At 37.1% G+C, this 23,142-nt stretch overlaps 2 protein-coding genes across 2 annotated transcripts in view; one reads left to right on the top strand and one right to left on the bottom strand.

The window, feature by feature from the left end:
* ARID4A (AT-rich interaction domain 4A) overlaps positions 1-20,031 on the bottom strand; it is a 57,128-nt gene extending 37,097 nt beyond the window's left edge. The window contains exons 1-9 of the mRNA XM_030855107.2: positions 19,894-20,031; positions 18,753-18,809; positions 16,645-16,755; positions 14,518-14,583; positions 13,405-13,495; positions 5,188-5,267; positions 5,004-5,098; positions 3,624-3,756; positions 340-419 (exon numbers count right to left, since the gene is read on the bottom strand). Coding sequence (XP_030710967.1) covers positions 340-419; positions 3,624-3,756; positions 5,004-5,098; positions 5,188-5,267; positions 13,405-13,495; positions 14,518-14,583; positions 16,645-16,755; positions 18,753-18,758 — 662 coding nt within the window. The 5' untranslated portion in view covers positions 18,759-18,809; positions 19,894-20,031. The remainder of the gene's footprint in view (positions 1-339; positions 420-3,623; positions 3,757-5,003; positions 5,099-5,187; positions 5,268-13,404; positions 13,496-14,517; positions 14,584-16,644; positions 16,756-18,752; positions 18,810-19,893) is intronic.
* Positions 20,032-20,468: 437 nt separating this feature from the next.
* Positions 20,469-23,142, top strand: part of ARMH4 (armadillo like helical domain containing 4) — a 251,733-nt gene continuing 249,059 nt past the window's right edge. Inside the window, exon 1 of the mRNA XM_060294850.1 lies at positions 20,469-20,636. The gene's annotated coding sequence lies outside the window, so the exon portion shown is untranslated. The remainder of the gene's footprint in view (positions 20,637-23,142) is intronic.

Raw genomic sequence — 23,142 nt, 5'->3', positions numbered from 1 at the left:
AGCCCACGTGCTGCAACTACTGAAGCCTGTGTGCCTAGAGACTGTGCTCCGCAACAAGAGAAGCCACCGCAATGAGAAGCCCGCGCACCACAATGATGAGTAGCCCCCACTCGCCGCAACTGGAGAAAGCCCGCGCACAGCAACTGAAGACCCAAGGCAGCCAAAAATAAAATAAATTTATTAAAAAAAACTTTTTTTTAAATAACCTACATTACAAAAAAGTCAAAACATATTAGGTAACAACTTCTCAGTTCATGAAATGATTAAATTTTAAAAAATAAAGTCTTGATTTCCATTTTTTTCTCCCAATGTAACACTATTAAGTGATTCATTACTCACAATTTAGAATCGATAAATGACCGAATTAAACATTGGTCTTTTTTCACTGTGATATCATCATTACAACTGGGAGATACTACCTGAAATATAAAATAAAAGCAGATTGATTACTACTTTCCCTACTCAAAGAAAGAATATATTTTTTCAAATAACAATTCTGGATCCCCTAACTTCTTGAAATGATTATATTTGACAAGAAATAGGTTCATTGTCAACAGCTTCCATACCATAATAAATTTACTTACAAAAGATTGCCTTATAATTTTTCTTTAGCATATTGGCTTTCTAGATATTTAATATACAGTCATTAGATATTAAAATGAATAATTAATGAAATATAAACCATAATGTGACCACTTTAAAAATATTAGGATTTATTCTAAGCCAAATAATAACAACTCATTTACTGTCCAAAAAACAAAATGTATGATCTATGATGAAGACATGCCATATTATTATTTTTTTTAAATGCACTTAAATCAGGATCAATTTTGAAATCTGGCTATTTGGTTAAAATAAGCACCTAAGTTCCCATTCTTACCAAGGCATGTACAATTTTTAGTATTTAAACAAGTCAGAGAAAATCTGAATGAAGAACTTTTAAATTTCTTAACTTTTAAAAATAACAAATGTCTTAACATTTGTAACTAACCAATCTCTGTATATTCTTTATAGAATTTAATATTTAAAAAACATTAAAGACTACTAATAAATTGCTGAACTGTACCTGCTCAACATTAGCCCCCTGTGGTAATCGAGCACCAACCACAGAACTTTAGGCAATGATGGAAATGTTCTCTGTCGGCACTGACCAATATAGCAGCAATGAATCACATGGGGCTGAGCACCTGAAATGTGGCCAGTTCAACTGAGAGACTGAATTTTTAATTCTATTTAATATTAATTAAATTACAATTTAAACTTAAATAGCCACACATGGCTCATGACTATCATATTAAACAGTGTTATGTCCAGACAATCAAAAATTCTTGGCAGTTGTATCAGCTGTTTTAACATCAGATGGTATTAAATGTTTTTTTGTTTGTTAGGTGCTGGTAATTACTAGACTAATAATATAGTTGTGTCTGCCCTCAAGGAGCTAACACTGAAATGGAAGGGTAAATACAAAAAGATATACAAAAAAAACATAACGAAGGCTAAGTACAGTGATACCAACTAGGCATAAGATAAAATATCAATAAAAACACCTAGGAGGAAGATTTAACCAGACCTGGGAAGGGAACATGTGTGGCAGCAAAGGCTAAAGGTAAGTCTTAAAGGATGAGTAGACAGAACCCAAGGCTTAATTACCTCACCTGTGAACCATTCTAATGGCCTCCAAATTGATTCCTATCACCTCCACTCCTTTCAACAACAATCCATCCACCATACCACTGCGTCATTAACATTCCTAAATATGCAGCTCAAATAATGTCACTCTTCTGCAAAATTCTATGCAGAACTATGTCCAGATTCTTTAGATGAAATTTTAAAGACCCTTCTGTCCTCAATCCAAATTATTTCCCAGTCTTCTTTCCTATTATGCCCCTATTCACATCTAATATTTAGCCAAAATGAATTCCCAGAGCAAATAGTTTCATGAACAAACCCCCTTCTTTCCTATTACTTATTCTGTTTCTTCTAAGAAAGTTCTCTAGTGAAGCTCTGCTAACTAACTTTAAATCCTTCAAGGCTCAGCTCAAAAGCTTCATGAAGGCTTTTTATTTTTTTTCTTTTTGGATTTCCTTCAAATAAATGCAAGGTCTCAGGACAAGAAGTCCTAATATTGAATGTATACTATTTTATATTACAGTTACTTGGATTATTCTCTGCAGTACACTAAAATCATCAAATGTAAGATTGAGTCTTACATTGACTCTTACTCATCTTTCATTTTATTACCTGGGAAATGATAAACCTGTTGAGTAAATAAAGGTTTTTTTTTTTAATCTCTTGACAAATTATGACCTGAGTATTCTGAATCCAAACCCATTTACTTGTTGGCCTATACAACTGAAAGGTTCAAAGGATTTTCAGACTTTTCCTATGTGAAGTAAATCTACTACACAGGAATTGAGTAATGTATTTACATGCACATAGAAACCTAAAAAAAAAAAAAAAAAAAGGCCTCAGTTCTTTAAAGGAGGCTAACCTAATTTGGGAGGTATTTTGTGCCAAAATTATTATTAGAGATATAAGTGATATCAAAACTCAGAGAAGAAGGGGCATACTTATGTTAAAGTGGTTAGGGGAGAATCTGCAGGAAAGGTAGGACCTGAGCTGAGCCTTAAGACATATTTAAGAGAGGAGTAGGAAGAAGAGAAAAGGGAGATAGGTATTACCAAGTACTATTGATTCCTCTTGTGAAGTAATTCTCTTCCCCATACCTTCTCATTCCTTTCCCAAGTAAGCAAAGGTTAGTTTTCTCTACCAACCTACCCAAGATTTGCCATTTCTAAAGCTTAGGTATACCCTTCCTTTCCCTAAAACTCTTTGTCCTATTCCAGTGTCTGCACCAAAAGTTTTTTAAATTACTGTATAATATTTAACTACTACACAGTCTTTGAGATGTGTATAGTAAACTCCTTGAGGGCAATGTGTTATGTCTCATACCTCTTTCTTTTCTTAAGGAGCTTAGAGCAAAGCTGAAGTCACTGCAAATCCTTAGTAAATACTAATTGATTTAAGGGGTAAAGGACTGGAGGAGTGAAGTGTCTTACACAGGGAGCAGTTAAGAAACAGCCTAAGTAGACAGCTTACACTGAAAATGAGAAACAAACTAAAAGCTAAGGATGACCACAGATACCCATCTAAAAATGCAGAACTGATTCACTAGGCAGAGTCAGTGCCGGTTTTTTTTTTTGAGAATGGGACTATCATGATTAAATCAATGTTTTAAAATTTCTCTATAAAAGTTACTTCTAGAAAATAAGTCTGAATTTAGTAAAGAAAGCATTCAGGCATCAAGTTAAGAGAAGCTGGTGGTAGGTACTATACATCAGGTGAAAAAGGTGATGGGAACAGAGTAAACACAGACCACTGGACACATTTTGAAGGAAAAACTGAAAGATCTCAATAAATACTTGGTTACAGAGAATTAAAGAAAGGAAATAACAAAAGAAGACAGTGAAGAATGTGGGACCTGAGTAGGACTGCTCAATTTTGCAATAAAGTCCAAACTAAATTTGTGTAACACTCTCAAAATATTTTAAATGCTTTCTTAAAATCCATGTTAAACAAATACTTTAAATGGTTAATTAACTCTGCAAAGAAACCATACTTACCAAAGCAGGATACCATTCACTCTTCTCAGATGTAGATACCACACTTACAACTTTTCCTAATAATTCATCATTGAGACGTCGCTTATCTTCATCTTCCTCTTCACTACTTTCATCTTCTTTTTCATCTTCGTTACTAAAAGTTAGAATAACTTTATCATAATCTTACCATCAACCATTTTTGATACAGTCATTACCCCAGGGTAGTAGCCTCTTCATTCAAGTCGGAATTGAAGAAATGGATACTTCCCTAGCCCTAAAGGGGTAGTCCTGCGCTGTCCATGGTAACTCTGAGTCCAGTTCACTACATCAGTGAGGACCTGGACTTAGACTCTCATGCCAACCACTGGCTGGGACAGAAAACCTATATCACCAGGAAGTATTCACTGTGCCAAATACAGTTTAAGAGATTGCCCTTCCACTTTTTATGTATGCCAGGTTCCAGATAATATAACTCTAATTCTCCAACAGGTTAGGAAAAGATCTCACCAAACACATCAGGAGGTTTATTTAGATAACCTATCTGGATAACTAAACAATCAGACAAGGCCACAATGAGGAAAAATCTACAAAACAATTGGCCTGTACTCTTCAAAAATGTCACTGTCATGAAAAGACAAAAAAAGGCTGAGGAACTTTTCTAGATTAAAGGAGACTTAAGAACCACGTAAACTAAATGCAATGCATGATCTTGGATTGAATCCTGGAATCAGGCGATGGTATAAAGGCTATTATTGGGACAACTGGCAAAATCTGAAATATGTATTATATATTGTCAGATAATAGCATTCTATCAATGTTATCTATTCTGAATTTGATAACCATACTTCGATTATATAAGAGAATGTCCCTGTTCTTACATAAACTATTTAGGGGTAAGAAGTCATGATGCTTGCAACTTCCTCTTAAATGGTTCAGCCAGTTAAAATTATTATTAAATAAAAAATAATTATAATATATGTATATAAAGACAGGAAATGATAAAGCAAATGTGTCAAAATGTTTTAATAATTTAGTGAATCTGGATGATGAGTATATGAAAGTTTATTGTATTATTCTTACAATTTTTAAACTTGAAATGTTTTTGAAATAAGAAGGCTAAGAAAACACATATACTCACATAACATAGCAAAATAATCCTATCAATTAAGGAATTTGGCAAAGTAACTCAAAACAAAAATAGCCTTTTTTAAAAAGGGGTTGAGATCATTATTCCTATTACTTTGTCCAAGAATAAAGAACAAAGTCTACTCAGGGTAAAATGTCTAAAACAAGGATACAAGATGCTGTGGAAAGGCCACCCAAACAAATTTCACCACCGTAGAAAAACCACTTATTTAATGTCGTGATAATTGTAATGTTACTGTACATGAAAACACTCACACAGGCAGAGAGGACCTCCTTCCTCTGTTCGTCTTCTTCGCAATTACTGGAGTTCCAAAATGCTCTGGATTTGTTAATGGAAGCTGGTCAAGAGTCTGGATAAGAAACAGACAAATTAAATCACTTTTTGCTTCTACATTAGTAGCTGTTGTTCAATTTTAAAAGTCCATCCATGTTACCCTACCTCACTCTCAGCAAAATGTCTCTCTCCTTTTAAGCATAGTGAGGTACGTCTCAATGTTCTCTCATCACCATCATCAAACACTGCAATAGGCAGAAAATATCAGAGAATTTATGCACACTTATTGCTATTTACCTGGAGCTTAAGAACCATTGTTAGTTACGCTTCAAAACCTTTTAAAATTTACACACATTTTTCATTCTATAGATACCAAACAAACACAGGTTAAGGGCTGCCCCAAACTGCTTAAGTGTCTCCATTCACTTTTTCAATCTCTATCACTACAGAACGACCTTCTTAAACCATGAGCAACCTAGTCAAAGCACAGATATTAAATTACCTTTAATTTTAGAAGAACGAGCAAAAACCTGGTTTAAAAAAAAGAAGTAGGGGTTTCCCTGGTGCGCAGTGGTTGGGAGTCCGCCTGCTGATGCAGGGGGCGCGGGTTCATGACCTGGTCCAGAAGATCCCACATGCCGCGGAGCGGCTGGGCCCGTGAGCCATGGCCGCTGAGCCTGCGCGTCCGGAGCCTGTGCTCCGCAACGGGGGAGGCCACAGCGGTAAGAGGCCCGCGTACAGAAAAAAAAAAAAGTATTATGGGTTTTTTCGCAACAGTTATCAATGGAGTATCTCTAATGTCCAGAAACTGCCTGACTGCTCGTAATGCTGTTGGTTCATTCTACTGCTTCTACTTATTTGCATGATAACCTAATACAACAGAAGTACTGGCTGCCAAATTCTAAAGTCATAAGATTCAACTTGTTTCTTTTGCTAGAGGAGGATGCAAGAAGTTTAGAAATAAAAGTTTAAACACCAGAAAGAGAATTTTTTTAATTCTAAAAAATAAGTCATAATTGCACAGAAGCTTTCTCAAGTTTTTATTTCTACTACATTTAAAAGAAATACTACTTGGAAACTATGTGTAAATATTTCAAGAAAATGGGGGCAAGGAATTTAACTATTTACCACCAATGCTCTTCATATATCTAGCTATATATATTATTTTGATAATTTTATAGGGTTTTTTTTTAACATCTTTATTGAGGCATAATTGCTTTACAATGGTGTGTTAGTTTCTGCTTTATAACAAAGTGAATCAGTTATACATATACATATGTTCCCATATCTCTTCCCTCTTGCGTCTCCCTCTCTCCTACCCTCCCTAAGGTTTAATTTTCTAGAAAGGTACTCTGATTTTACCATCTAATATTCACAAAGAAAATTTTTTCAGAAGATATCTGATGCCCAGCATTTTGAAAAAATAAAATACAAGAAGACAGAATCCTTACCTCTGATACTTAAAATGCATATACACATCAACAAATGTTTATATATATTATGGAAAAAGCACATACACAGGAAAGCATACATAAACAAAAGTGATTATTATTTTAAGATTTAATCCTAATTTTTATAATTCTACATGTTTTCCAATTTTTTAATATTTTTCCAATTTAACAGAATATATTAATGTTAAGAAAGGAAAATTCTACATTATCTTGATTTAATATCTTAAAATCTTTACCTTGTTACCTATATAATTACAATCCTGAATTTTTTTTAAAGGGCTGCTTTATTAGCAAAAACTTTGCCTTTGAATCATAAACTTTTTTCACGGTAGAAACTTAACTATGTAAGAGTACTCAACTTCTTCAATATTTATCCACCTCAGTCAGTTCCTTCTCTTAGACTAAAGACACCTAGTTTAGGTTCTCTTACATGCAGGAGACAATGCAGAGAATATTAAAAGCTCCTGGTGCACATATTTAAAGAACCATAATGATTCCGCAAAATCATCTGTGTTATACACTGTCAATGATGCAGAAATTAATGACCACCTGCAGACACAATGACAGGATAAAACACAACATCCTCCAACAATTACATCACCAATCTACACTTGATTAACACTGCTTTAAACATTTGTATCACAATTATGATTTATATGGTGTCATCGAGTCTGATAAACCACTGCTCTTTGAAAAATTCAAAATCATGAAATTATCATACCAAACTTAAAATAATTTTTCATGTTATTATTAATGTCCATAAGTATGCTAAAGAATAAAACTTAAAAGTTCCAATTTTCCTTAATGCCTACAATAGCAAAGACGGTGACACTGGACACGCACATATACACTATATACACCACATTTAAGTGGTAGAGATGTGAGGAAGGAAAATGAGACTATAAGACAAATCACTAATATCAAATTTACGCAACAAAATCTTTTCCACAAGGTTTTATTATTAATCAATGGCAGCCCCAAATCAAAATGCTCTGATGAGAAATTTCAACAATTTAACATTCTGAGTTCTTGTTTTTCTAAAATATTCACCTTGAAAATATATCAGATTTTTGAAGGAAAAAATTAATCTCACTTCAACACAATTTTACCATGGTTAGAAATAAGGTAAGGACCAAAGTCAATTGTGGTACAAATAAGCGTTTTACATTTTTTCACAGGAACCGAACCCCTTCCAACTTCAAGTGAACAAAGAGAAACAGAATTTTCTCTGTTTCTCTTAAAAAATATTTTTAAGAATTTTTTTTAATTCATAAAACTATACAAAGGTATGTATTTGAGTACTTTATACAAGTTTGTTGAGCCATATAACTTCTCAAGATTTTCTGAAAGACAAACAGAAAACTTGACAACATAGTGGACCTATTTAATCATGACATCCCTGATTATCAAAATCATTAAGAAGTTCCATCTAGGGCTTCCCTGGTGGCGCAGTGGTTAAGAATCCGCCTGCCAGTGCAGGGGACACTGAATTGAGCCCTGGGCTGGGAAGATCCCGCATGCCGCGCAGCAACTAAGCCCACGCGCCACAACTACTGAGCCTGTGCTCTAGAGCCCACAAGCCACAACTACTGAAACCCGCGCACCTAGAGCCCGTGCTCCGCAACAAGAGAAGCCACCACAATGAGAAGCCCGCACACTGCTAGGAAGACCCAACGCAGCCAAAAATAAATAAATAAATAAATAAAATAAATTGATTAAAAAAAGTTTCCTCGGGCTTCCCTGGTGGCGCAGTGTGAGTCCGCCTGCCAATGCAGGGGACACGAGTTCGTGCCCCAGCTCGGGAAGATCCCACATGCCGCGGAGCGGCTAAGCCTGTGAGCCATGGCCGCTGAGCCTGCGCGTCCCGAGCCTGTGCTCTGCAATGGGAGAGGCCACAACAGTGAGAGGCCCGCATAACGCAAGAAAAAAAAAAGTTTCCTCTAGGGAATTCCCTGGCAGTCCAGTGGTTAGGACTCTGCACTCTAACTGTCAAGAGCCTAGGTTCAACCCCAGGTTAGGGAACTAAGATCTCACACGCCATGCGGTGCGGCCAAAAACAAAAAGTTTCCTCTATAACTTCCATGTTAGAAATATCATCTTAAAGAACACATAATTTGAAGACATTGAACACTGACTCTAGCATTTTGATAAGAGTGAAATAATTAACTGGTGTGTGTATAGTATATTAAGCTTATTTTTGGTTCAAGGTGTATACTACAGCACGCCAAGAGAAAAAAAGTCAGAGTATAAGGATTTAGTAATTATAAGATATGAAATGTCTTATACTTGCCAAAAATGGCATTTGAATAGATCATTCACTGAGTGCAAGAGAGCAGATACTACAAAAGTTGTATCTCTGTTAGTATATTACATAAAAATTCTAAAACCTAATTTGAGGACAATGACAAAGCTAAGACTCTCTCTATAACATTAATCGTACTAGACAAAATAATGCTAATGGAAACAAAGACTGACCCTAAACTGTTAGAATTCAAAGAAACAAAAGTAAAAGGGATCTAATCTAACTACTAAATACAAAAGATTTACCTGTTATCATAGCACTGTTAGATGCTGGAGAATAATAAGATAATAACAACAGTAAATTAACTTTATCTATCCAAAGATATAATTGGCTATTACTTATTAAGCTTCTACTATGCCCTAATCCTCACAGCAGACTCTACAGGGTCGGAATCACTATCTTCCTTTTATAGATAAAGAAATTGAGAATTAGAAGGTTCATCTATGAGCTACAATTTAGTTAAGGGGGGATCAAAATGAATTAACAAACAGGTAAGAAACAGAGGCATAAAATGAACACTGGGAAGAGAGTTTAAGAATTCTAACTTGATAAACAACAAGGTCCTACTGTATAGAACAGGGAACTATATTCAATATCCTGTGATAAACCATAATAGAAAAGAATATTAAAAAGAATGTATACATATGTCTAACTGAATCACTTTGCTATACAGCAGAAATTAACACAACACTGTAAATCAACTATATTTCAATAATAAAAATTAATTTTTTTAAAACCCTCAAACTTTATCTTGTTAATAAACAAAAAACAGACAAAAAAAAGAATTCTGACTTGGTGAAAATAAGTATTATTGTTATATCTGCTTATATCGGTAACAATTAACAAAACATTTCACGTGATACAGTAAAAACTTTAAAATTAAAAATATATGCATACCCTAGGTAAAACCAATAGTTCTGTTGCTCATAAAATCATCTGTGATAACTATAGAAGCCCCTCAGCAGCTAAGATCAAAAACTTCAGGAATCTGGAAATTTAAGAAATTAACATTCAAATGTATAATTATGTTAACAAAATATCATGAGATGTTAAGTCTTACAGAAGGCTATTTAAACAATGGGTTAAAGCCTATCACAGGACTAAATAGATTTGTTACTTAGTACTTTTTTTCTTAATTAATGATTTTCTAGTCAGGGGAATAACCATTTGGCTTTGAAAACATTTTGTGGTTGATTCTGGTTATAACAACATTTGTCATAAGCAGTTCTAATCAAATTAAAAGCCTTATAAGCCTACAGTACATTCTACAAAAGTCAGTCCATTCACCAGGTTAATGTAACCCTCCTCTACTCCTTTAACTTAGAATTTCCATGAGATCTGATCAAACTGATGTGCAAAATAATAAGAAGGTATGAAAAAAATCCAGAAACTTAAAAAGCATTTGTCACAATATATCAATGATCGAAAATATTTTAGTGTTAAACTTGATATATGATGTGTTTATGTACATTTATATATAAATTATTTAAATTAAAAGCAACTTTCTCCTTTACATTTTTCTTATTTTTCAAATACCATGTGTTATTTTTATATTCTAACAAAGCAAAAGAAAAACAGTTTTAGAATGTCTTACTGACAGTTATATTTGTCAGGAATTAAAGGCAACATTCAAGTGGAGATATGATTCTAATCCCAATTTTGGTATCTTCTGAATGGCTGGACAGATAACAATATACTTCCATACATTACAGATTCCTTATCTTTAATGCAAGCAAAAGAACTGCCAAATGAATAAGCTACTAGGAAGCATTGTTTTATGATAGGAAGGGGAAATATTTCAAAGTCTCAAAAAACATAAAAATCTATGAACTGGTGCTATTTGTTGTTCAACACTGGAGGGCAAGGTATTATTAGATTTTTTTTAATTGAGTTATATTAAATCCATAATCTTTTTCAAAATTGATCATTCAGCTATAATATGAAAAATTAATACCTATATTATATAAGGAGTTAATAACAGTTTCTCAGATAACTTTTGATCACTGATAATTATAACTCCTATTTAATCCAAATCAGCAGTATGGTATCCCCTTTTGTTTCATTTTTAAGAGCCTGACATAATTTCAAGTTCTTTTAAAATCAAGAAACATCAAGACCATTAACAATACTTTGAATACTTTCTGATTCTACCTATATAACACTTTGCTAGGAATTAGAAATCAAGAAAAAATCCAGAAAAGAGCAATTAAGTCGTCACTCAATTAAAGAAAATTATAGAAAGTTCGTGACCTGTGAGAGATCACACATTTTATTTTGCCATCTTTTAATAAGGATCATTCTTTATGTGGCCTACATCCTTCAACACCTAAACATTCTTTATAGCAGAGTGCTATAAAGAGAATAAGAGAATATACTTAATTCTCTTAATACTTACGAGAATAGTGCCTCTTAATACTTAATACTCTTAATACTTAAGAGAATAGTGCCTCTTAACATCTTAAAATTTTTTGGTCACTGTCTCTCATTACACAGATGCAAAAATTTTAAGTATTTTGGATTCTTCTCCCCTAATTGGTCTCTGTTTCTACAAATGTGGTCTGTTTTTCTAAGTGTGTACTAACTGCATTAGATTCAGCCAATGTGCTTATAAAACAGATTCTTGGGTTGCCATCCCAGACCTACTAAATTAGAGAGATTTGGGGTCCTCAAATCCTTTTTTTTTCAAATGAGCACCAAGTGATTCTTATGTACATTAATGCTTAATATATGAACCATATGCAATTAAGATTCTAAGCTCTTTGAGAACAAGAATTATACAATTTCTTCTGTTATTGTCTATCAAAGAAAATCACCACAAAGAATGCTAAGTAGCAACTAGTTTTCATCAATACTAAAGTGCCATTCAGGTAAAGGACAGAGATTGCTATTCATAAATGAAGGATTATTCTGGGGTGCAGAAAATCCAAAATGTGAAAACCTGAAAAGTATTGCTGCTGCAGAAGTGTAAGCATTACATCAGGAAAACTTCACAAGTATTGTGAATGTAACCTTGATATTGGACACCAAACAGGATGCATGTTAGTATTCAAACATGCATCATATTATTTCCCATGAGTCTGCACACATCAACTCCTGTAATTTTTACCACTGCTTTGTTTAATATAGCAAAATTGTATCCACTTAAAATCTAACAGTTAAGTTTAAGCTTAGTTTTTAAATCTCTAACAACTATCAACAGTTACAATTAAGCCTCCTAAAAATATATAGTTCAGGGCTTCCCTGGTGGCGCAGTGGTTGAGAGTCCAGCTGCCGATGCAGGGGACAGGGGTTCGTGCCCGGGTCTGGGAAGATCCCACATGCTGCGGAGTGGCTGGGCCCGTGAGCCATGGCCGCTGAGCCTGCGCGTCCCAAGCCTGTGCTCCGCAACGGGAGAGACCACAACAGTGAGAGGCCCGCGTACCGCCAAAAAAAAAAAAAAAAAAAAAAAAAAAAAAAAAAAAAATATATATATATATATATATATGTATAGTTCAGAATAATAGCACTATTGTGAACCAACACCAACTTGTAGGAGGTCTAAGAATAAAAATGGTTAGAAAATATTAGGTACATACAGCACATTGCTACTACTAATAGAAGCCACAGAGTAAGACACAGGAAGTACAATTTTCAACCAAAGCGTGTTCTTCACAGCTTTGAGCATCAACTACAGATGAATGATGTTTACCCAAAGCAACAAATCAAGTAAACTAAAAATAAACCTAAAGGGTCATTTCTTTACCTTCTGCAAGGAAACCACAACACTATAATTATATCTTTTATACCAAGACATAAATGTAAAAACCAAATAATGCTATAGATGTTCAGTGTAAAGCCAACGATTGGATGTTATCCACAGGACTGTGTAGTCTGAAAGTAATGAGAGGAGACTTGGAAATCTTAATTATTGCTATTCTCATCAACATAATGACAGCAACAATATAGGTACTACATTTAGGTTTTCATTTACATGCACTGTGACACTTGTTGCTACTCACTACAGTAAAGTTTTTTAAAGCCAGTATAAGCTTATGCATGAAATGTTAAGAATGAATTCACATTAGCAGCATATATATCTTTCGTGAAAGGTGTTACTAAGAGAGTCCTGACTGCACTGAAAATCAAAAATTAAGCTATGATCACCTAGGCTTGAATCTACTCTGGCCCAAATTTTTTTAGTCTGTAAATTCTGTGGTAATATCTATAGCACCCTTATATAGAATAGGCAGCAATACAAAAAAAGACTGCAACTATGCAATTTTAATTGTAATTCCAGAAAAAGTTTAAAAGTCTGATGACTTACAATACTAAGTTGTATTGACTTTTCTAACGCAAGAAAAATAACCATATAATTTAACTTTCTTGAAGGGAAATATCAAGATAACCTAAAAAAGAAGTACATTCTTGGATGAAATAGCCATAAGTGGCCAAGTTACTATAAAGAGATAATTGGGTTTTTTTTTTACCATCAGGGTGTCATTAAAATTTTAGCTGTCTATATCAAGTAAATTGACAGGAAAGAATACATATTTCTCTGCCAAGGTAATGATTCAATGAATTTACAAAACAGAGAGATAGATATGAAACCCGCAAATTAAATCCTCTATATTAAATTACCTAACTACCTACCCACAGTATACCAACTAGCATCTGTCAACTTGCTGATAACAGCTTCCTGAAAGGATCCATCAGATGTCCTTGTTTCAACAATGGCTCCAACCTAAAACAAAAAATCGAAATTTCATCACCAAATTTAAACAAACAAACCAAATCACTCGTACCAACTATATGACCTGGGTTAAAAAAATATATCTATTTATGGTAATTATACCTTACATTGGCTTAGATCTTTATCATTTATAGTGTTCATACATTTACCATGCAATTCAAGTCTCAAAATGCTTAGGCTTAAGTAAGATAGCTATTATTACCCCTATTTTACGTGTTGGAAATTGTGGTTTAGGAAGAGAGAATAATTTGCAAAGAGTCCAGGATGAGAACCCAGTCTTTTAAGTCTCATTTCAGAGCTTTTTTTTACTACATGATACTGCCTTCAAGAAAATTGTGGAATGTAAGAACCAAAACACCATAGGACAGCAAAAACAGCTTCAATTTTCTTTCATGTAAATATTGAATATTGGATTCAGCATTTGTATTTAAGGGACCTTTTAGATAAAGGTTCACCTGGAGAGAGAGGGATGGACCAGTTGACCTTCTTTCAGCTTCCAGACCTTTGTATATCAGATATTAACCGAAGTGGTACTCTGACATAATGAAGATTTATAACATAAACAAATGGCCAGAAATGGATGGAAAACATAATGTAGGTATTCATTAAATTGAACTATTAAGTCAACATAGTTTACTTGGTAAGTTAGAAAAACAGAAGATTCAGACTTATGATACTGGTATATTACACTTATCAAGCTAAACACCTGTGGCAACAATATGAAAAACAAAATGTAGTATTCAGTCCAAGAATTCAAAACAAAAGGTAGCTGAAACTCATGTCCACATATATTAAATTATCCTTCTGTAAGATGTTTAACATTCTTTAACTAAGGATACAGCCATTGTAATATTGTAATTTATACTAACTCTACAACACGTTATTTGTAATTTTGTTTTCTGATTAACATTTTTTAACATTTTAAAAGTGTATCTACAAATATAAAATCCAATAAATCACTGTATGAATTTACGATTCATCATTTCAGATTGTAAACTGTACAAAATACGTACTCTTAAAGGACCCTTTACTTGGTCATCTTGCACCAATTGTGTAGTATTATCCTGTTTCAGGAGTACCTAAAAAACATTTTTGCACAATAGTTTGCATGTTACTTTTAAAACAGTACATTTATGGTAATACTGTAACAAAAATGTCTTTATACTTTCTTAGCATCCTGGAGTTACCTCTGGTATAATACTTATTCCATTGTATTTACATTTATTGTCTCTCTCACTAACTGTGAGCTCCTTGAGGGCTGGAGTCCTCCTTCTCACTATATCTCCAGCAGTTAGCAAGTGTCAATACATATTACAGGCACTTAATAAATGTTTGCTGAATTGACTATAGAAGGTTTATAATCTGTAGTGATTATTGTAAAACCTTAAAATGGCCTTCATTGCTTTTTATCAACTAGTCATAAAGGTTCCGTCGCCAAGTATATTTAAAAAAAAACAGCATCAAACTTTATTGCCTACATGCAAGGTAAACAAATTAAAACCAGAAGTCTTCTGGTCCTTTATAAAGTAAACCTAAATAATAATCTGATATGCAATTCAGTCACAAATAAGTGCTCCCTTCTACTACAGATCCTCCCACATATATAAGGTAACCTGCTCTATTAAGAGAGAGGGAGAATGGGAGAGGGAGACGGAAAGGAAGCATGTACCCAAATAAGGGGAAACTTCAAATTCTAGGTAATTTATGTATAAGACCTCCCCAGACAATCACTGTATTGATTTTAAATTAAATAAATTAATCTACAAAGAGCCACAATACTAACAAAAAGTTAAAATTCTCAAAGAATTCCAAGTAAATATTTAGTAAGGAAATCCTGTATAGCTGACATAGTAAAAAGGCTATATGAAACAAGGAAGAAATGAATGTCAAATGATATCCTAAGAATACTCGAAGAAAAGTTTCACCAGCAGATGGAAATTTAAACAGAAAGTTTATAATAATCATAGATAAATCTATTTGTCTACCACACAAATCACACTCCTCTAGTTTAATGGTTCTCAAACTTCAACATGCATCAGAAACACTTGAAGGGCTTGTTATAACACAATCATAGGACCCCATCCTCAGTGTTTCTGACTCAGTTTGTCTGGGGTGGGGGCCTGAGAATTTGCATTTTAAACCAGTTCTCAGGTGAGACTGATGCTGCTGGTCCTGGGTCCACTGTTCACTTATTCATTCAACACATTCTGAGCGCCCCCTGTTTATAAGGCACTGCTCTAGGTATTGTGAACAGAACAAAGCAAACATTTCCTCCTTCCAGGGTGCTTAATTTTTGTAGGAAAGGATCACATATGTAAGTGAAAAGCAAATTGCAAAACTGAAAGTACAGAATGATCCAATGATAATAATAACATCAACACTGTTACTGAAAGGCACAGCACAAAATTTGGTAGAACACATAAAGGCTCTTTGGAGTAATATCACAGAGGACCTCCATGAACTTCATTATACAGTTCCACAATGTTAAAAAGTTTATAATAAGCATGGATTACCTTTGTAGTCTAAGTAACTAAGATTATTAAAAGCATTTATATAGAAAAATTACTAGGAGTAAACACAAAATGATAATAGTAGGATTTCTGAGGTCAACTATGGCTTTTAATCCTTCAGTACTTTTCTGTACTTCCAAATATTGTACAGCAATCAATAACTTTTTTTCTGGTCACAAAAGCATCTTAAAATTATCTTAGGATAAAATTCTTAAGTCATTTTTATCGCTGTCTTGAAATGATAATTCCCACTGTTTTGTTTTTAGTAATCTATTGTTTTTTCTAATCACTTGAAATCATCGCTACCTGAATAATATGAAAGGAGAGAAAATAGATTATAGCCTAAGTAAGCATGCTACCGCAAACAGGAAAGATCCAAATGATGGGAAGTATCATGAGTATGGTATTTCATGGAAGCACTTGGAATAATTTCTCATCTTGAGTTCTTTATTTCCCAATTCTTAATGTGCTTTTCCTATAGTTTTGTATATAACAGTGCTTTCACATAGTAATGATTCACGAAGTGAAGTAATAGTTCAGTAAATAAAATGTTGATTTGTAGTCTCCGAATTCCATCCCTAACTCTCTTCAATCGAGTTAATAAAGCTGTTCCATTAAAAAAAAAATTACCTTAACTTTTACCAGCCTTTTCACAGTCTTAATTTTTGCCTCACAGAAGGCACCTCGGTACTTGGCACTGACATCAGTTCCCACTGTCAGGTAGGCAGGCTCATCCGCCGCCTGATGAAAGGAACATACAATATGAATGTCACTACTATTTTCCCCTACTCCAACCCCAAGTCCCATCAAAAGGTTCTGTATTTCAAGTAATAAGAACATTAACATTATTTGCTTATTAGTATCATTGATAATTTGAAAAATATCCCTAAAGCACTTTATTAGCAATCCTTTATAAACTATATCGCGAAAACATAAAACAATTTAAATTGTAACTAGAAAGTATCAGTAGGAAATATAATGTTTTTTCATTCAGATACAAAATGATTCAACAATTTTATAATATATTTAAGAAATGAAAAAATTTAAAAATCCAGAAAAGGTATATTTATTTTAAGTGTCTCATAAAACTTTAAGTTAGTCAGTTATGGCCTCCTGAAATTTTGTTTTCAAATTAAAAGAAATATTGCTATTAAAATTAACACTAACAAATACATAATTAAATGTGTTTTGTTTTGTTTTGTTTGCGGTACGCGGGCCTCTCACTGTTCTGGCCTCTCCCGTTGCGGAGCACAGGCTCTGGACACGCAGGCCCAGCGGCCATGGCTCACAGGCCCAGCCGCTCCGCGGCATGTGGGATCTTCTCCCAGACCAGGGCATGAACCCGCGTCCCCTGCATTGGCAGGCGGACTCTCAACCACTGCACCACCAGGGAAGCCCAAATGTTTATGAATACAGCTACATAAAGGCAACTGTTTTTGGATACATAATAACTGTACAGATAATAAATGAAGCCTTTTGATAAGGAGAGCACTTAGAAAAATCATTGGCTAAAAGCTGCATTTTAAAGCTTTAAATCTAAATTAACTGATGAATGCAGAGATGTGAACTGAGGGTAGCTGTACCTAGTTTATCAATATTAATCTTCTTGGTATATTTAAAAAAAAAAAGTTTCACAAAGAAATACCTACTTTTAGCAAATGTCCGTGATCAGAATGATACATGGAAAGATGTGAGAAATTTCACTTCACCATTCATTTTAATCTTGACAGTAACAGAATGACTGCTATCTCAATCTGTCATTTTAAGAATATTTTCCAAAAGTTAAGTGTATTCATAAAAGCTCAACTCAACAATGCTAAGTGCAAAGGTGACAGTGTACACTTTAGAGAAATACTTTCAAGTAGAAAATGATTTTTCATTAAGTTTTCCCAACTAACATTAAAGAAGGTACACTGTCATTTCAAGGAGATAAGAAAGCAAGAGGAAGTTTGGGAAAATCCTGTATTTCAGAGCTTAATACACTGAAAGAGTAAATGAGTAAGGAATCAAGTTTAAAGTTAGTGCATTTACGAATAACGCAAATTGAAAAGAAATACTTTTTGCAAATAAATATCTGACCTGAAACATTCAATGCCACGGAACTGCAGGATGTTATACCTTCCTTTCCCTTTAAACATCACATACGATGTTTGCAATATTTGTTGTCTTCAGAAGAATTTTTTTTAGGTTGGATATACATTTAAAATATTTACTGAACTAAAATTAAGTATTATTAGTTATAATAATAATATATAATAATACTTAGTTTTAGTTCACCTTCAAATATTTTACCCACAAAATTTCACTTTATCCCCAGGAGAAATGGTATCTCCCTTACACAATCCACACATTCCTTCCTTAGAAAATCGCATTGGCACTGGAGAAGAAAAAAAAAAAAAATCAAAAAATCCCCCAAAGAACCAAAGCAGGACAAAAGCTTTACTTCTGCAAAGGTCGCTGCCAACACAGGAAGTGTTTAAAAATACTAGCCCAATGGACAACAATGGAAAGGCTGCAGCAGCCTTTCCAAAGTGCTAACTGCTTCGGAGAGGGGCCCAACTGACCGCATTTAGACACAATGATCATCTCTCACCCATTCAACACGTCCTCATTTTCAGAAAGCGCTGATCAGCAGACGAATCAATTTTGAATAGCAAAAAAATGACATTCCATAGCACTGGCCTCACGACAGTCAGTGTCCAGGGCACGAGGTTCCGAGCAGCGTCGACTCTACTTACCTTCATTTTCACTGGTGATCTGTGGGGTTCCAGCTCAACGAGCTATCTTCTCCGTCGCTGGAACCAAGGGGAAGGGAAAGACAGGCACAGAATCAGTCAACGAGGGGAGCGACCCGGGGAAAGAAAGTAAACAAACGCCAGCGGGGAGGGGCAGAACCCTCACCAGGGAAGGGATAAGATCCCCTCCGAGGGCAGCCAGGACGCAGGAGCCGAGGGGGTGGCAAGAACCCCACGGGCGCCAAAGGGCAGTGGGTTCCGCCGCGGAGTTCGCCAGCGGCCCACCGCGCCCCCGCCTCGCTCGCCACTTTGACCCGGAATGCTCAACTCAGAGCCCCAGGACGGGTCGCTCTGAAGAAGGGCAGGGCGCCGTTTGGGCTTCCCCGGGCCCCCCACAGGCGCGGTCGCCGAGCTCAGCCGCCCCCCGGATACCCCGACTTCGGCCCGCGCCCCGCCTCCGCCGATCGGCCCCCTCCGCCCGCCCCGGGCCCGCGGTGGCGGCAGCGGAGTGTCACGGCGCCATTGCTCTCCTTCCTTTCCTCTGCACCATATCAGAAAGGAGAAGCACTTCTTCACCCGAAGGGGCAGGGGCCGTGGCCTTCAGCCCCGAGGCGCGCGAGGGAGGGAAGACCCGCGAGGGGAAGAAGGCTGGGGGGGCGGAGAGAAGGAGGGGAGGTGGCCCGGACAGGGTGTGGGAGGGGAGGGGAGCCGCACAGCGGCAGCCGCCGCCTCCTCCCCGCGCCCGCCTCAACTTTTTGTACAACCCAGAGCAGTACCAGCCCCCAGTCCCTCGGGTCCAACCACGGACTCCACGGGGGAGGACGCACTGGGGAGTTGGGGGCCGGCTGCCCCAAGCAGCCCGCTCCTCGCCTCGCGGAAGCAAACTTAGCGGCGCGGCCAGCCCACAGCCATTTTCCCGGGGAACCCGGGGAAGCGGCCGACGAGGCAGCTGCGGCGGCTGTTCCCGCAGTTGCTGCCGCTGCTCCACGACTTGCCCCTTCCCCTGCGCTCGCCACCCCGCTTGCCAAGCATCCCCCTCCCCACCTCCAAAGCTTCCAACTGCACCGGGACCCCGGGCAGCAGCACCAGCTGCTAGTGCCGCTTCTTCCATTCAGTATCCCCCGCTTCTCTTCTCCCCACCTACCAACTGCCGGTGAAGTGCGCGCTGTCAGCCCCCGAGTCCTCCGCCCCACTGACCCCCGTGGGCCCCAGTCCGGGCAGCACCACTCCCGGCCGCGGCGGCAGTTCCTGCGCCCCGTTCCCCACTCGCCCGATTTACTGCCACAATCCACCAAATAACAAGCTGTTGAGCAGACTCGCTTCTACACGAACTCCTATTGGCTGCTCATGACGCCGAAGAGTTTCGGATTGGAGCTCGCTACCTGCCGTCCTCATTGGATGTAGCTCTGAAACTTCACGGATTGGTGCGAAAAACAGCAGGTAGGACATCTGCCACTTATGATTGGCTGCCTCCGAAGACTAACGTTACTGGAGAATCAGGTATTGAGTAAGCAAGTCCTGAAAAATGATTGGTAAAGACGACTCCGGATGTACTTAACTGAGCACTGATTGGTCAATTGAGGGGTCAGGAAGAGCAGTTCGGCACGAGGATTGGCGGTGGGGTGTCCCATGGAAACCGAACCCGGAGCTGTGGCCAGGACTTGCACGGGGGCGGGGCAGGGTCTTTCCAAAGCGCCTGCGCTGAACCAGTTTCTCGGCGCCATTTTGTCTGGGCAGCGGTGGCTGCAGGTCTACCGTATTTTATGTTTCTGGCGAGACGAGAGCGGAATCTTTATCCCGTGGATTCATTTAACTGTGGCAACCATCCACCGTTCCCTCCAGGACAGCACCTAGTGAAGATCGGAAGAGTAGCGATCTGTCAGAAAGGTCAGTTGGAAGCGGTAGTTGTCCGGTGGACTGGGGGATGGCGCAGCTCTAGCGGCACCGGCACCGGAAGTGAGGGGGCCGCTCGGCAGCCATAGCAGAGTAAGTTCTCCCTGCGGCTGGGTGGGGAGCTGGGGGCGGGCTGAGAGGGGGCGAGGCTTCTCTCGCGGCCCTAGAGAAAGAGGCGGAGGGGACGTGCACGTCTCATTTCTCCGGGCTGATCTTTGGACTCCTCTCGGGAGTGTGAGAGATGTTCGGGATGCCGCTCCTCTCAGAGCAGTGCTTCCTCCCTTTGGAAGTGGATTTCGGCAGCTTGTCACGTTCTGCGACCAAGGCCACCGGCTGTGTGCTCCTCAGTTAAGACAGGGAGGGCAGGGTTCTGAGGCAAACCGGTCCTGCGTGGGGAGGGGTTTCCGCGTGCTGGTCACGCGTTTAAGCAGTGAGGAAAATGAAGGAAACGCTGGGCTTGGGGTGCTGAGGAATTCCCTAGCTAGCACAGACGCTGCCGCTCTGGCCTTAGACAAGTAGCTGTGCCATGCTGCACGAGGCTTAGGCTGCTTTTTGAAAGGAGCGAGCAGTGGTTTTGCAGGGACGGGACACACCTTAGATAAAAATACAAGGGCCTCCCCGATAGGATTTTGTTCAGGGTAGCCATTGATCTCGTTCCATTAGCACGATCTTGTGTTCTGTTAAAGAAAACAAAACCACATTTGAAATGGTGGAAATAGAGTATTGATTGGCAAGTTGTTTTAAAGGATGAAATAATTAAAAAAATGTAAAATATCGACGGTAATCCACGTTGACTAAACTTACTCGTTAAGAGGACATGTTAACTAAGGCTGCATCGATTTTTCATTCGTAACAGTGATTTTTTCAGAATTGTTAAGAAAATGAAATGCATGTTAGTATTTCTGCTGAGTGACCTAGTCACACTGATCTGAATAGCTGCTTAAAATTATCCTCATAATACTTCTGTTTTGAACCCTATTGCTGTATTGGTGGGGCTCCAGACTAGAAAATGATCGAGTGATTTAATGATTTGTTGGGGGTTTTTTGGCAGTTGGTCTGAAGAAAAGGACAGTTAAGTGACAAACATCCGGAAGTATTACTGAGGTGAGTTCTAATGTCTGTAAAAATCTTTAGAATTAGGGAGACCAGTAAGTAGAGCCATAAATAGCAAGATGGAAGAATGGTAGTTGAAAAGTCTTTGTTTGGTCAAGGGTTCAAATGAGTCTGTGATTAGCTTCCTGATATGATACTTTAGAATGAAGTCTCAAAATTAGGACATACTTAAGAATTTGTTTACCCATTCATGCTAGTCCCATTTCTAGATTTTTAAGTACTTAATATTTTTATCAAGGAATAACGTGGACATTTTCATGATTTTTTACTCAATATTTAAAAATTTGGCATGTAGAAAAGATATTTCAGTAAGAGTTTAGAAGTTAAGCAATTTTTTTTCTTAAGGAAATTATAGGACATGTAAATACTACTTAACTTCCCGGGTCGGAGCGGGTGGGTAATCACCTATAATTCCACTACCTGACTTAAAACGGTTATTATCTGATCCAAATAATGTATGTCAGTGGGCATTTGGAAATTACCAAAAAGCCAAAAGAAGAAAACAAAATCTCTTGTATCACCACCACCAAAAGGTGATTGCAGTTTGTACTGTACCTATGTGTTATTCAGAGGGGTTTCTCTTTCGCTGGTTTTGTTTTACAAAATAGAGATCATTCTAATCATGCTCATTTTGTCACTCAGGTTTTTTTCCTTTTTGGAAAATATTGGGAACATGCTGCACGTTTTTCATGGCTGCATAGTGTCCTGTAGGATAGATGTACTGTATTTTATGTAACCAGATCTCTTAATTTTTATAATGGCAGTAATATGTCTGAATATCCTTGTGCATGTTTTACAAAAGATTTTCTCTGAGAACTGACATCTATGCCTAAAATTTCTAGGCATCTTGATATTCCCTCACATGCCTGATTATTTCTCTAGAATAAATTTCTATAAGTGGAAATACAAGGCCAAAGAGATTATACCATGCTTCATCAGAAAGCTTTTGCTCTTTTTTTGTTATCCTTTTTCCTTTTATTACTCTCCTCCTCCCCAATCCCCATTTTAAAAATTTAATTTAGCTTTATTTTTGAGCTTTTTCTCCTGGGTCTCTGTTTATTCAGGTAAAATTATCAGTCTTTCAAGTCACACATATAGTAAAATAAACTTGAGAATTTTTTGGACCTTAAGAGTAATTTCTTAAAATTAATTTATTTTTTGCTCTAGAATAGTTAGGCGTTTGTACAGTGAAACATTTTGCTATGCAGAAGTGACACTTAGAGGATACTAAAAACAAATTGTTTTTGGTGGTAGAGTTAACTATTGTTTCCTTGTAGCCTGGCTTAAAGTTTTCCATCTTTCTGTGCATTCTCAAGGTGCTTTTGTACTGTCATAGGACCCTTTACATGCCTCTCTCATCACATTTACTTTGCATTTGTTTGGCTCT

Source organism: Globicephala melas, chromosome 2 (assembly GCF_963455315.2).
Source record: "Globicephala melas chromosome 2, mGloMel1.2, whole genome shotgun sequence".
Classification (NCBI taxonomy): domain Eukaryota; kingdom Metazoa; phylum Chordata; class Mammalia; order Artiodactyla; family Delphinidae; genus Globicephala; species Globicephala melas.
This window is presented reverse-complemented; position numbering and strand designations above follow the sequence as displayed.